This window comes from Musa acuminata, chromosome BXJ1-7 (assembly GCF_036884655.1).
Source record: "Musa acuminata AAA Group cultivar baxijiao chromosome BXJ1-7, Cavendish_Baxijiao_AAA, whole genome shotgun sequence".
NCBI lineage: Eukaryota > Viridiplantae > Streptophyta > Magnoliopsida > Zingiberales > Musaceae > Musa > Musa acuminata.
Genome location: NC_088333.1, coordinates 7,383,710 through 7,396,315, shown reverse-complemented (window position 1 = coordinate 7,396,315; position 12,606 = coordinate 7,383,710). Strand labels below are relative to the sequence as shown.

Below are 12,606 nucleotides of genomic sequence, written 5' to 3'. Positions count from 1 at the left end.
ACCGTTACAAGGCATTTGCCGATATACCGTTACATTTAATATAACGGGACTTCGACACTTTACCTGAGAAGGATTCGACTTTTTCTTCGTGTGGATCCGATTTGTTCGCATCTCGACTCGTCTCCCTTTCCTTGCCGCTGCTGCTGCCCTTATTAGGGTTCTCTCCGAGTAAGAAGAGGGAGGAGCTACCTGGAGCAGAGCGATGGCGATGCACGTGGGGATGGGGCTTTCCAAAGTACTGTTCTTGGTCGGAGCAGGTTTCCCTCTTCCACTCCGATCTTGCGTGCCTCTTCTTCGTCCCGATTCCTTATCTTGAGTGATTTGATCGAGTTGTTATTTTGGAATCCTAGGGTTTACTGGCTCGATCTTGCTGCGCAATGGCAAGTTGTCCGATATGCTGTCGGAGCTTCAGGTTCGACTCTGTTATTTGATCTCGTTCTAGTTGTGGGTTACATGAAAAAAGAGAAAAAATTGGTAGGAGAGTTGCTTTTGTATGATTTGGAAGCTGTCTGAAGTTTGATACATGGATGTTAGATTCTAAGGTAGTTTTACCCAATTGGTGAGCAGGAATTGGTTAAGGGGTTGGAGAAATCAGCGGAGAAAGCAGGTGTTGATCCTGAGCATGCGGATGCAGTTGCTTCGCAGGTACCGGGTTTTCACTTTTTTGGGTGTTCTAATGAATGCTTTGCTAGTTTATCCGTTTGATGACTCTGTGGTTAAATTGAATTTAGCTAAATGCATCGGTGGCTAAAGTAGCAATTTCTGCTTCGTGGAATCTGTATATATTATCTGTTAATTGTCATTTTGGTCAACCTGGGTTTTATGGTCTAGTTGCTATTTGTGGAAATTTTGGACGTTCTTTGTACTCATTTTGTTTTAAAAATGAATTGGTGTCTATTCCTTAATTCACTTTCTGGTTCTTCAACGTTGTTTAATCTTTCTGCTCTCTCTCTCTCTTTCTCTCTCTCGCTCGCTCGCTCTTTCTTTCTTTCTTATTGAACTCTTTCTTTATTTGATGAAAAATTTCACTTTTGGACAATATTCATATCAATTGTAAGCTAAATCATTCGTACATAGAAAAAAATATTGCCCTCTTGAGGTGGAATTTGTGGAAATGTTTTATTTTGAGGAATTAATTTCTTTGTTCATCTTAAATTAGTTCTTAGAGTGTATTTCTGTTGCTCATAACTTTTGCTAGTACTGTAACATGCTGATAAGGTGGACTGTAACATGCTGATAAGGTGGGGTACTGATACGCAGGTGCGTAGGTTGGCCATGGAGATTCGTCAACTTGCATCAGCGCGTCCAATAACTGTTCTGAATGGAAATTCTGGCTCAGGTGCTCTTTCTGTAGCATTTATTTCAAGTGCATTTTAATGCTATGTTTGATAGTTTGACAAAGTCTACCGGATGTATGGTCCTTCACCCTATTAAGTTGCTATTTTTTTGTGAATGATAAATTATTAGGTAATGTAAGAAATGTTGTTTCAAATAGAAGCTTGCCTAGATGTGAAAAACAAAATACTTTCAAGCTTAGTTAAGCAACATGAGTGGTTCTATGTTTATCAAGTGAAACCTGGTTTCTCTGCTTGTAGTTGATGTTGTTGTGTTATCTTTTCTGATCAACAATCTGGCTATACCGCTCGTATATATCTAAATGTAATTGTCAGCTTTGTATTAGGATAATTTTGATTGATTTTATATCTTCTACCTCCAACAGGAAATATGGCATCACTTGTAGTGCCAGCTGCAACCCTTGGGGCATTAGGCTATGGTTACATGTGGTGGAAAGTATGTTTTTCCCATTAGATTCACTAGTTTTTTTTTTCTGATTGAGGATTTTCTTTGATAATTGAATATTGGTTATTCTTTGTAAATTATGCTAAAGTTTTTCGTCTGCTGCTTTTTTTCCCTTTCCATGAGCTTATACATAAACTAAGTATATATTGTTATCTTAGGAGTTCATTCTTCTGTGATTGTTCTTTCTCTGATTGGTTAAGTAAATTTTGGTTCTTGTTGTAGAGTTTTTGTGATTGACTCATTAGTATCGTTAACTAATGCTTTTCAGGGCATCTCCTTGTCTGACCTTATGTATGTTACCAAACATAACATGACTAAAGCAGTTGCAAGCATGACAAAGCATCTCGAGCAAGTTTCTGCTGCTCTTGCTGTAAGTTTTAGATTTATATAAGAAGTTTTATTTTTTTACTTGTTTCTCATTCTCAGAATTATAGTTGCATATCTTTGCTACACATTTTGATATATTCCTATAAGTGAAGGTTGTGCACTAAATGTTTTGTTGCCATCTTATTTAGTTAGTTGCAATATACGTGTCTATATTTATTTTTAAAAAAAACATAGGCATGATTCAAATAATTAATATTTGAAAGAACATATTGCTCGGTATCACATTCCATTCTTACTTCGGAATATGATTTTTCACATATCTTTGCTTGGTATAAAATTTCTTACAAGGATAGCATTCATCAGGAATATTATTTCAACCATCTTCAGTGTTTGACACTGTTTCATGCTTCTCCTCGGGCAATCTTTGTACGTAATGTAGAATACATGAAATGTTGTCATGTTATTGAATTTGCAAAAAATCCAGACTAACAAAATATTTACAGAGATAAACATAAAACACCATGGTGCTCCTACATCACTATAGTGACAGTGGCCGATAGTGATGGTGGAGATGATGATAGTGGTGGTATCCAATGATGGTGGCAACAATGGTATTGGTAGTTGGTGATGTTAGAGGTGGTGGTTGATAGTTGATAGCAGTGGTACTTGGTGATGCATTTAGTGGTAGCATTGATTTGTGGCAGTGGCCATTGTCATGGCAACCATGATGGTGATGGTGACCAGACAGTCATCGTGATTGTAGCAATGTTGTCAACAATGATGATAGACAATGGAAATGGTATTGATGACTACAGCAACAATGGGTGTCGAAGCCAAGCAAGGATCTACAGGGAGTTATTTTAGGACGAGTCAGAAGGAGGTCCTGACCTCCTCTTAAAAGAAATATTTTGGTTTCTCAAAATCCCTTGTGAAATTTCTTTTAACATTCAAAATTTTGCATATATATATGTATATATATATATATGTGTATATATATATATATATGTGTATATATATATATATGTGTATATATATATATGTGTATATATATATATGTGTATATATATATATGTGTATATATATATATATGTGTATATCTATATATATGTGTATATCTATATATATGTATGTGTGTATCTATATATATGTATGTGTGTATGTATATATATGTATGTATATGTGTATATATATATATATGTATATATATATATATATATATGTATATACATGTATGTATGTATATATATATATATATATATATGTATGTATGTATATACATGTATGTATGTATATATATATGTGTATGTATATACATATATGTATGTATATACATATATATATATATATATATATATATGTATGTGTATATATGTGTATGTATATGTATATATATATACATATATGTATGTATCTATGTATCTATGTATATGTATATGTATGTATATGTATACGTACGTACGTACATACATATATAGTGCTTTAGTAGTAGCAAAAGTCCATTTGGAAATCTGCACCAAACATGCCCTTAGTGACTTCCAACAGAAATACAGACATTAGCTGTTGCGCACTAACTTTACAAGGATTAGTATTGGTTAGGTGGTAAGAGGTTTAGGTCCATATGGAGAGAAAATATCAAGATCTTGGCTAGTCAATAGGTTCTTTTGTGCTGTTTTGTATATATTGAATTTAATGCCCATTCTGGAGAGGCGCCATGAGTCTCTATTTTCTGCAAGTTAAACAGGTACTTTGTTTTTGTATGGACATAAGCAATATCAAATCTCCACACTCGACTGAAGAGAACAGGTTTTTATACTTAGTCCTGAAGTGTTATGATTGGAGCAACTGATTTGTCTTCTTCGTTCTAGCAATGCGAAAAAATCAATAAGCTAGTCCTAGCTATCCTACTTTAACATTTACATTTCTTAAACTTTGTGTTTCCTTCTTTATTTTCACTGTTAATTATCATCCTTAAATTTGTTTTTTCAAGAATTCAAATGATGACAAACATTGTTAGAATTCTGAGTATCACAATAACATGCTTAAAAAGTACTAAATGTCAATACCTTGTTAATTTTTTCAAGCATATATTGGACAGGAATTTGGGCATTGTAAGTAAAGCAGAATATTTGTTTCTTTTCTTTTTTTTTACAGCAAACTAAGAAGCATCTGACACAGCGAATTGAGAACTTGGATGGAAAATTGGATGAGCAAAAGGAGATGTCTGGTGAAATAAAAAAGGAGGTAATGTTTTGTTCACTATGACTATTTGCTTGTTGATTTTATGGCTGCAAGGAAAGTTACTTTTTATATAGGAAATGAAACTTGGATGTCTTGCTACAATCATCTTCTGTGGATGTTTTTTGAATTATGATTGCACTTTAATTTATTCTGTTTTGACAATAATATTATCAGTTTGGCAGTTAGCATCTCTTCCAGCAAGTCTTCTAGACTTGGTGAGGCCAAGCCTGCTATTGATACATGAACACCAGAAAATTTAATTTATATGTTGCAACTTGTTCTCTTCACAAAAATGCTTTGCCTTTATATAGCCTCTGCACTTTCTTGTTTTGAAAAATAGGTAATTGATGCTCGTGGAAAACTTGATAATATTGGGCTAGAATTGACTACCCTCCAACAACTGGTTTGGGGTCTGGTGAGCATATATGTCATTTTTTGTTGCATTTAGATAACTGTTGCTGTGCATTTTTTGTTGAATGATTTCTTTTTTTTGGTACAGGATGGGAAGATGAATGCCATCGAGGACAAGCAGGTGACTAAATTACTTTAGGGCATAGAGATTTGATATCTGACATTATGTATATTAATTGAGATATGTTTTTGGAATTTTTTGGGTTTATCTAGCTATATGATCAGATAGTGCATATCGTGATATTTCAAGCATATTTGAATCTACTGAACAACGCTTACATGTTATTAATTATCTTCTATACGTGAATTCTCATTAGCTTAAGACTGTTTATTCTACCATATTTTTGGTAATTCGGTATCGATTACTATCTGCTATTGCTGCTAACTAGCACCCAAATGGACCTGTCTGACAGTAAGAAATAGGTTTCTTTGGGATATCTTAATTGCAGTTTTTTTAGTATTCACTGGCAAGATTCAGAAGCTTTCTTAATCTGATGTTTTCTAGGATGTTGTTAAGAGATGGAAGACAATTTTGAAACAAAATAAGGGATATAATACGTTAAGAGATTGAAGACAATTTTGGTTTACAACTGCAGCTATATATATGTGACAATGTACAGTTTCTGTTGTTGTATTCATCAGAACAGACAAAAGCTGCTTTATCTAAATGTTGTGCTTGGTGAAGATGAAAGACAATTTGCACCCCAATAATGAAGAGAGTATACGTGTCACAGTAGTACTGTCATTTGATGCATGATTCATTTTGATTTGATTCTCTTGAGACTTAAAAAGCATATTTCACTTAGAGTATACATGGATCATAGATTGTGTTCATTCGAGGCCCCTTAATAGGCTGTCCCATGATACATCCCTTTTTGGTATAAGGTCCTTATAAACATTAACATGTGATATCAGGTCTCCCAATCGATTTCCTAGTGTTTTTAGAAATGCTGGTTGCACCATTTGGTAAAGATATCAGTTTTTGAACTTACGACACACATCTGAACAGCAAAAAGTCATACTTTGAAATGGTTACACCATGTGAAGAGAGCAAACACCACTTTAATTATAAATAATGTTTATAAGTAGTTTCATCTTTTTAACATAATTGTGCATATCTGTTTTCTAGTCATGACCACCTACAGTGAATGTATCCTATTTGGAGGTGCTTAGTTGCCCCCATATAATAGAAATAGAATTATTACTCTCGTAGCAGCTCTTTTACATGTAGGTCATATTTAGAGTCTTTAATTAGAAAATTTTTGCATAGTGAAAACTCCTTGGTAGAGTGTTTTGCACTTTCACTGTTCAAACAGTATATCTTTCATTGTATAGGTTGCTAACTCTTAAAAAAAAGATAAGGCTTTCCTGTATTCCCTTATGGTCTGATTGTGGAGTTATTTAATATGATTTATCACTCAAGAAAGAATGGAGTTCTTATTTTTATCCGTTGTTGTAATACAAGGAATCAGAATCTTGAATTGCTTGTTGGTACTTATATATGGTTTTATGCTTTAGTGGATCACCTGCTATTCCACATCCTTTCAATTAGAAACCATCCTAAGCTACTTCTATTCATTTAGAAACCATGCGAAAGTACTTCTATTCAATGAGAAACCTAAGTACATAATGAAGCCAGTATATTTATTGTGTTATCTATAGCCTTATGCTTTGTTTTCAGTCTATCCATACTTCAGAATTGCTATCAGCACACTGTGCATGCTAGCTTCCTTTCTAAATGTTTATCCATCATTACTAACATATGTTGATTGCAGAATTTTGCATGTGCTGGCGTGATGTACCTCTGCCAGTTCGTTGAGGGGAAGGGTGGAAAAATGCCTGATTATCTAGTGGTAAGACTCCATTAGTTCTCTGAATATAATTTCCTATTTCTGTTGCCTCTTTTTTATGCTCGTTTAGATCTCTTTGTTTGAGCATCTGCAATCAAAGTGAAATCTAATCTGTTACTTTTACATAAAAAAATGTTCTGAGTTTCTTTCAGTTGCTTCATCATTTAGAACATTAATGTATATATACAGATATATCTCTTAAAACACACGTGTTTGTGTAAGTATTACTATTTAAAACAAACACTAATCAAAGATTTAAAGAAAAAAACAAAGCACCAACACATTTATATCCTACCTATTGCTGTTTAACTTTATTTGATTGTGGTTTGTGCCATCATTTCGTAATGACCAATTGGCATTAGTGCTTTTACTTTGTTTCTAAAGCCAGTGCTATATATTTCTAGTCATCATTGCTATGTAGTGCTAGCCACTGGTCTCATACTTTACCTAACTTTAATCAAACCTGTACAGACTTTTTCTAATTAATATCCATTGCCAACATCTCAAATATTGTTGATGGTGCAAATGCATTTATCAAATGGGTGTGTACTAGAATTTGTACAAAGATTTGGCCTCCAAAATTTTCAAAAAAATACTAGAACAACCATGATAACCCAACAGCTTGAGTATTGATGAGTTTATATTTTACAAGCAATATCTGATTGTGTAATTTGTGTCGAATGATTAAGAAGAGTAAGGAATGGACTCCTAACACGAGGGGATGTGGACCTTTAAAGAGAACAAGAAAAGTGGAGAGGTAGATAAGCTAATCTTATTGAAAAATATGTCTGAAAAACCCGATGCCTTGGGGACTTACAATCATCAAATATTTTGGTTACTATGTCAATATCCACACCTAATCGTAATACTTAGTATACCAAAATACCTTTGAAGTCCCTGCTTCCCCTTCTCGTGTTCTGCACTAACCCCCCCACTCTTCAGGGTTTTGACAATCTGATAACCCCCAAGGACTCAGTGGCCAAGGGTGGCCTGACTGGACTGTGCCTGCTGCTACTTCTTGCCTATTTTGGTCAGAAGGGTTTCGAATGTTAGTTTATCGTCATATGTACAGTCCCAAGTGAGGTTGGATTTAATGGTTTATTATTGTCTCTTGGAACAATGAGGTTTTAATCGATCTAGATGTTCATTTGCTTCAGTAGAAACAGAACTGAGAAAATAACAACTTTCGTTGGATGAATGGAGGTAATTACTTTGCAATCGTTGTTACTCATCATAACAGATCACATTTTGACTGTAGCTTTAGTTAATAAGGTCAATAAACATTTATTTTGCCATTTATTTTGCAATAAACATTAATAAAGTCAATAAACATGTCATTTACAAGCTAATTTTTTCTTGCTTATTACTCCATATTTGCCTTTTCCTTTGTACTTCTATCAGGAGCTTTACTTTGTCCGTTGTCCGGCATTGCTGCTGTTAACTTATGAAGTCTTCTTTTTACCCTTTGTCATGATTTCTTTTTGCCTAATCATTTTCAGGTTCTATAAAAATTTTCTGTTGCCCACTTGCCCTTGTTAACACTTTTGCTTTATATACCACAGGATGGCCCCAAGAATGCTGGGAAACGTGGTTTTCTGGGATCCGGGGAGGCTAGAAGTTTGAAGGTTTCATTTTTATTTAGACACATGATCTTGCTTCAGTTTACAAGTTCCAGATAATTCTTTATGCTTATTATCACTCCACGAATTGCATATGTTATTACCACGTAACATAATAAGGCTTCCAGATTTGTCGAGAAATTTAACATAACAGTTGAAAAGCAATTTAACATAATGTCCGTTATAATTTCTGATAGATGTCCTGGAAGTATAGAAATATAATGATCAGTTTACCTTATCATATTGTTTCTGTGCTCTTGCTTGCATTCCAGGGTTTGCAGCACATAGCAGAGGTTATAGAATCTGGAAATTTTGACCAGACCAAGACCGAAGCAATCTTCCAGAATGATACCGACTCATCAGTGATAACTTGAAGGACTTGTCCAGGTTTGAGCTGATCTTATTATAGTACTGAAACATATATTTGGTAGGTTCATTTGTAGCTCATCAGTGAAATAAAAGTTGGATTATCTTATAAACAAGAACATTGGTGTCATAGCTTTATCCAGCTTGTTGGATCTGATATTTGTTATCTAGTAACTGAACAACTATTGCTGTTTATTTGAAATTTGAATTTTTTGTGTTTTTTTTTTTGTACTTTCCCACAGAACTACTTCTCTCAAGTGCTGAGGTGTAGTTTATGGAGGAATACTTGATGACAGTTTATTTCTTAGATGAGTCTATACAAAGGGGAACTCGAGATGACCTTATGAGAACCTCTACTTATGCCGTATCCATTGCTTGTGAGAAATGGGAAGTATGTTAACTATCTCTTAGATATGTAAATACGTATATTATCATAGTCCTTTGTTTCTAGATATTGCCTTGGGTCAACACTCGAAGGTTTCAAATGTGCAAAGCATAGTTGCTTTGACTCTTGAACAAGTCAACTAGGTTGTTGGAGTCATTAATCATAAAAGAAATTTCACGATGTGGTTCTTTGTTTGATCAGTGAACAATTATCTTATTTGCTGAGTTTCACATCCACATAAAATTATCTGCGGGGATGTTTCTTTCTGGTATCCCACTTTGTGCTTCTTCACCTGAGTTTGTTATAGAGCATATTTAGTATAATTAGTGATAAGATGACCCTATCAACCATTTGCCCTTTTGCTACTGGTAACTAATGGCAAATATTTCTGAATTCGCATTGGTTTAACAATATCATTGGGTATATCGAAGTGTTCTACAAACCCTAAAAAATTATGAAGCAGGTTACCTTTGTATTATCAACATAGGCTTCATTTTGTTGAGATTACCTAGGGACAAAGGAGGATAATGAGACTACCCAGGTCACATCTAAACTTTGCCCTTAGGGATGAGGAGTCAAACCTGACCTTGGAAATCTTTTTGATCCAGGCATTGACTTGCTGAATTATGTACTCAGTTCAGCAACATAATGCCCAGTGTTCAAAGCTTGAATTAGAAGTCGAATGCCCAGCAACATAATTTTGTGCCGAGGAGTCATACTTCCAGACTTTTTTATTTATTGGTATTGCCAAAGTAATTGTATGATCACTGTGCAAATAACGTTCTTACCGCAGATTTTGGGGAAAGCCAAAGTGCATTACGTGGATTGTCGATCTGCAGCAAATTTGTAGTCGACTGGTCAACAAAAACATGCAATGGCTGTCTCATTCCTTTCTGAAGAAATGAACGGAACACTTGCTTGACTTGACTGCCGGATCATACTCTTCATATCCGAAGCAAGTCATCAATGAGTTCATCTGCCTCCGGAAGAACTCACTGCACAAAGCCATCAACGAAAAACGCCAAAAGACTGGTCTTTTGTCCGATCTCAGCCAAGTGGACTTTAAAGATGGTATTTGAACATGTCCCTTTCGTCTTAAACTGGATTTCTTTCCGAGCGTAGGTAGTATCGAGAGGGTGTTCGAACATCGCGCCTTGATATAAGATCTTATACCAGTAGATAAGACACAATCTTTCGGTTCATATTCATAACAATTAGATTCGTAAGAATGCAGTGGAGGATCATTGATGCCGATGGTGACGTCCAATTTGGTCGAGCATAACAATTACGTTCGTAAGTAGCGGCCAAGCTTTGCGCAAAAGAACGAGATCGTTGCCACTATTCATCGAGATAAATCCTCAAAATATACCATTTGCCGATCAACAAACATTGCATTACGACGAGTCTGCGGCGACAACTCTTATCCTGTGGTCAAAGCTCGAACTTGTGCAGTTCTGAGCTACATGTCGTCTTGAAAGAACGACTCCAACCACTGAGCAGTACATGTCGACGATGAACTGGAGATCGTCGGCGCCCCCGCCATCGCCCTCCCCCATGGCGCTGAGGCCGAGGGTGCGAGGGGGAGATGAGCGTAGTTGTAGCAGAGCGTACATGGGCTGATGTGGTTGTGCACGCCTTCGTAGATGGTGATCACAAAGCGCGGATCGTCGCGGTCCCTCTCCACCCTCTTCTTCACCCCGCAACCCTCGGTCGAGCACCGGTAGTAGTTCCTGCGATCACACAACAACATACGTACTGCAATTGACCTCGGCTACGAAGTACTGATTCGGTTCGTGCGACGCATGCACGTACCTCGGATTGGGGCTGTTCTTCACCGACTTCTTCCCGTACTTCCTCCACTTGAACCCATCATCCAATATCTCCACCTCCGACTTCGTTCTGAACCCGATCCTGCATCCGTCGCCGACCTTCATCCTCTTCGTCTCGTTCCTGCAGCTCCTGCAACACAGTCGAGTCACCAAACCACCCACAAAAACAATGATCTCAGGAAACCCAACTGCATACATCATGGTGTCGTCCGTTGGGCAGTAGACGTCGCCGGCTACCGCTGATGACTCCGTGACCGAGCTCTCGTCGAAGACAGCCACGTATTCGGAGACGTCGAACTCATCGGTAGTGCAGAGCTTTGGAGCGTCGTCGAAGAGGAAGACAGGGGAGCAGGAGAGGCCACCGATGTCCAGAGCGGCAGTCGCCATGGCAAGTCGATCGCTCAACAACGCATGCTGCCGAGGTTAGTGGAGTCGGTGGGAGGGATTTATACCGAGTTGGGGGCACTTCCATGGCCCGCGGCCAGCTGCTGTGATGCTTCCGTCGAGGTGGACCGAAGTGTCTCCGCAGGTGACGTCAGCCAAGATTTGCCCACCAGACGTGTGGTGTTGGGCGGACGCAACGATGGCATTTAGATGTGGCGGCTCTTTGGCGAAAGGTGCAGTAAGAGAATCGAATGGATTGGTGGATTGAGTGTTGGATTGCTCTCCCAAACCACAAAGTCAACGTACAAGTCCAACTTCAACATCCTCATCCTTCTGGAGGAGGTGTTCTAATTAGATGGCAGAAGATCTCCTCGGGAACCAAAATTAACTGGAGATTAAAAATATCATATAATTATTTATATACGCTTTTTAAGACATTAAATATATCTGTACTTTTGAAGATATATATATATATATATATATATAAGAGGATATCTCCACAATCATGAAGAAAAGGAATGCTAAGTATGAAAAAGAAGTTACTGTGAAGAAAGGAAACTTGCGAAATTAGGATTGAATTAATTATTACATGACAAGAAACTTGGTTTTCTTCACTTATGAGAAGTATGGAACCATATAAATATTATATTTATCATCTTTTTGAGTTTATATATTATTGTTGATTTTTTAGATAATTTTTTGGTATCATCTTTCCTGTTCAACCTCAGATATATTTGTTGGTGCAAAGAAAAAGAGTATTTGGGCAACATCAAGCTGCAAGATATACTTTTCTTCAGTCAAAACATATTTTAATGCCTTGTGAATCCTTAGCTGTTAGAATTCTGTGCAATAAATTATGTCTATTTGTGCTGATGAATCTAGAATTTCAACTTCTTTCATGTTCAATGATCAACATATAAGCAGTTTGACTCAAAATATCACATGTCAGTTTCCAGATTCAAGCTTGGCTATAAGATAGAACAGCCTCCATTAATTTGTGGCATTCCTCTTCACAGAGTCAACTACCCTTAAGATGAGGGAACCAAGCTCGAGAAATGCTCCAGAAAACAGACCTCGAAGATAGACTTTGATCCGAAAGATGCTTCACGAAACAGAACTGGAAGATAGACTTTGATCCAATCAGTGGAGTCTGCAGAGAAGTACTTTTCCTGAGGTGGCAGTAGACGATGCGGAAGTCACATCATACCTCAATCACTGTCATGTCTGTCAATGGTATTGTTATCCTGCTCTGAAAAGGTGGTCGGAGAGGATTGGCATACAGAAGGCGACGAGTGAGTCACCATGACTTTTGGAGGCGGCTGTCGATGATCCAAGGATGGCCTTTCATCTCCTTGTCATGAGAGTACCATCAGGAGCGGGCACAAAACAAATGCAAC

General features: G+C 36.9%; 2 protein-coding genes across 4 annotated transcripts; one reads left to right on the top strand and one right to left on the bottom strand.

Annotated features, from left to right (window-relative positions):
* The first annotated feature begins 86 nt into the window (after positions 1-86).
* Positions 87-9,220, top strand: LOC103991269 (uncharacterized). Of its 2 annotated transcripts, XM_018829091.2 has the most exons (13): positions 88-257; positions 351-412; positions 568-645; positions 1,261-1,339; positions 1,721-1,791; positions 2,069-2,170; positions 4,279-4,368; positions 4,706-4,780; positions 4,865-4,897; positions 6,552-6,629; positions 8,189-8,251; positions 8,518-8,632; positions 8,854-9,220. In XM_018829091.2, exons 1-12 carry the CDS (start codon positions 203-205, stop codon positions 8,617-8,619), a joined length of 888 nt encoding a protein of 295 aa, XP_018684636.1. In that variant the 5' UTR covers positions 88-202; the 3' UTR covers positions 8,620-8,632; positions 8,854-9,220. The 2 variants fall into 2 exon arrangements, with proteins under 2 accessions (XP_018684637.1, XP_018684636.1); XM_018829092.2 differs by lacking the exon at positions 8,854-9,220 and having other exon boundaries at positions 87-257; positions 8,518-8,830.
* A 1,121-nt stretch (positions 9,221-10,341) lies between these two features.
* Positions 10,342-11,265, bottom strand: LOC103991268 (probable WRKY transcription factor 50). 2 transcript variants are annotated; one of them, XM_009410652.3, is made up of 3 exons: positions 11,022-11,265; positions 10,809-10,946; positions 10,342-10,726 (listed from the first exon to the last, which is right to left on the bottom strand). In XM_009410652.3, the coding sequence occupies exons 1-3, from the start codon at positions 11,210-11,212 to the stop codon at positions 10,456-10,458; spliced, it is 600 nt and encodes a 199-aa protein (XP_009408927.1). In that variant the 5' UTR covers positions 11,213-11,265; the 3' UTR covers positions 10,342-10,455. The 2 variants fall into 2 exon arrangements, with proteins under 2 accessions (XP_009408927.1, XP_009408926.1); XM_009410651.3 differs by having other exon boundaries at positions 10,809-10,955; positions 11,022-11,264.
* Between the last annotated feature and the right edge of the window lie 1,341 nt (positions 11,266-12,606).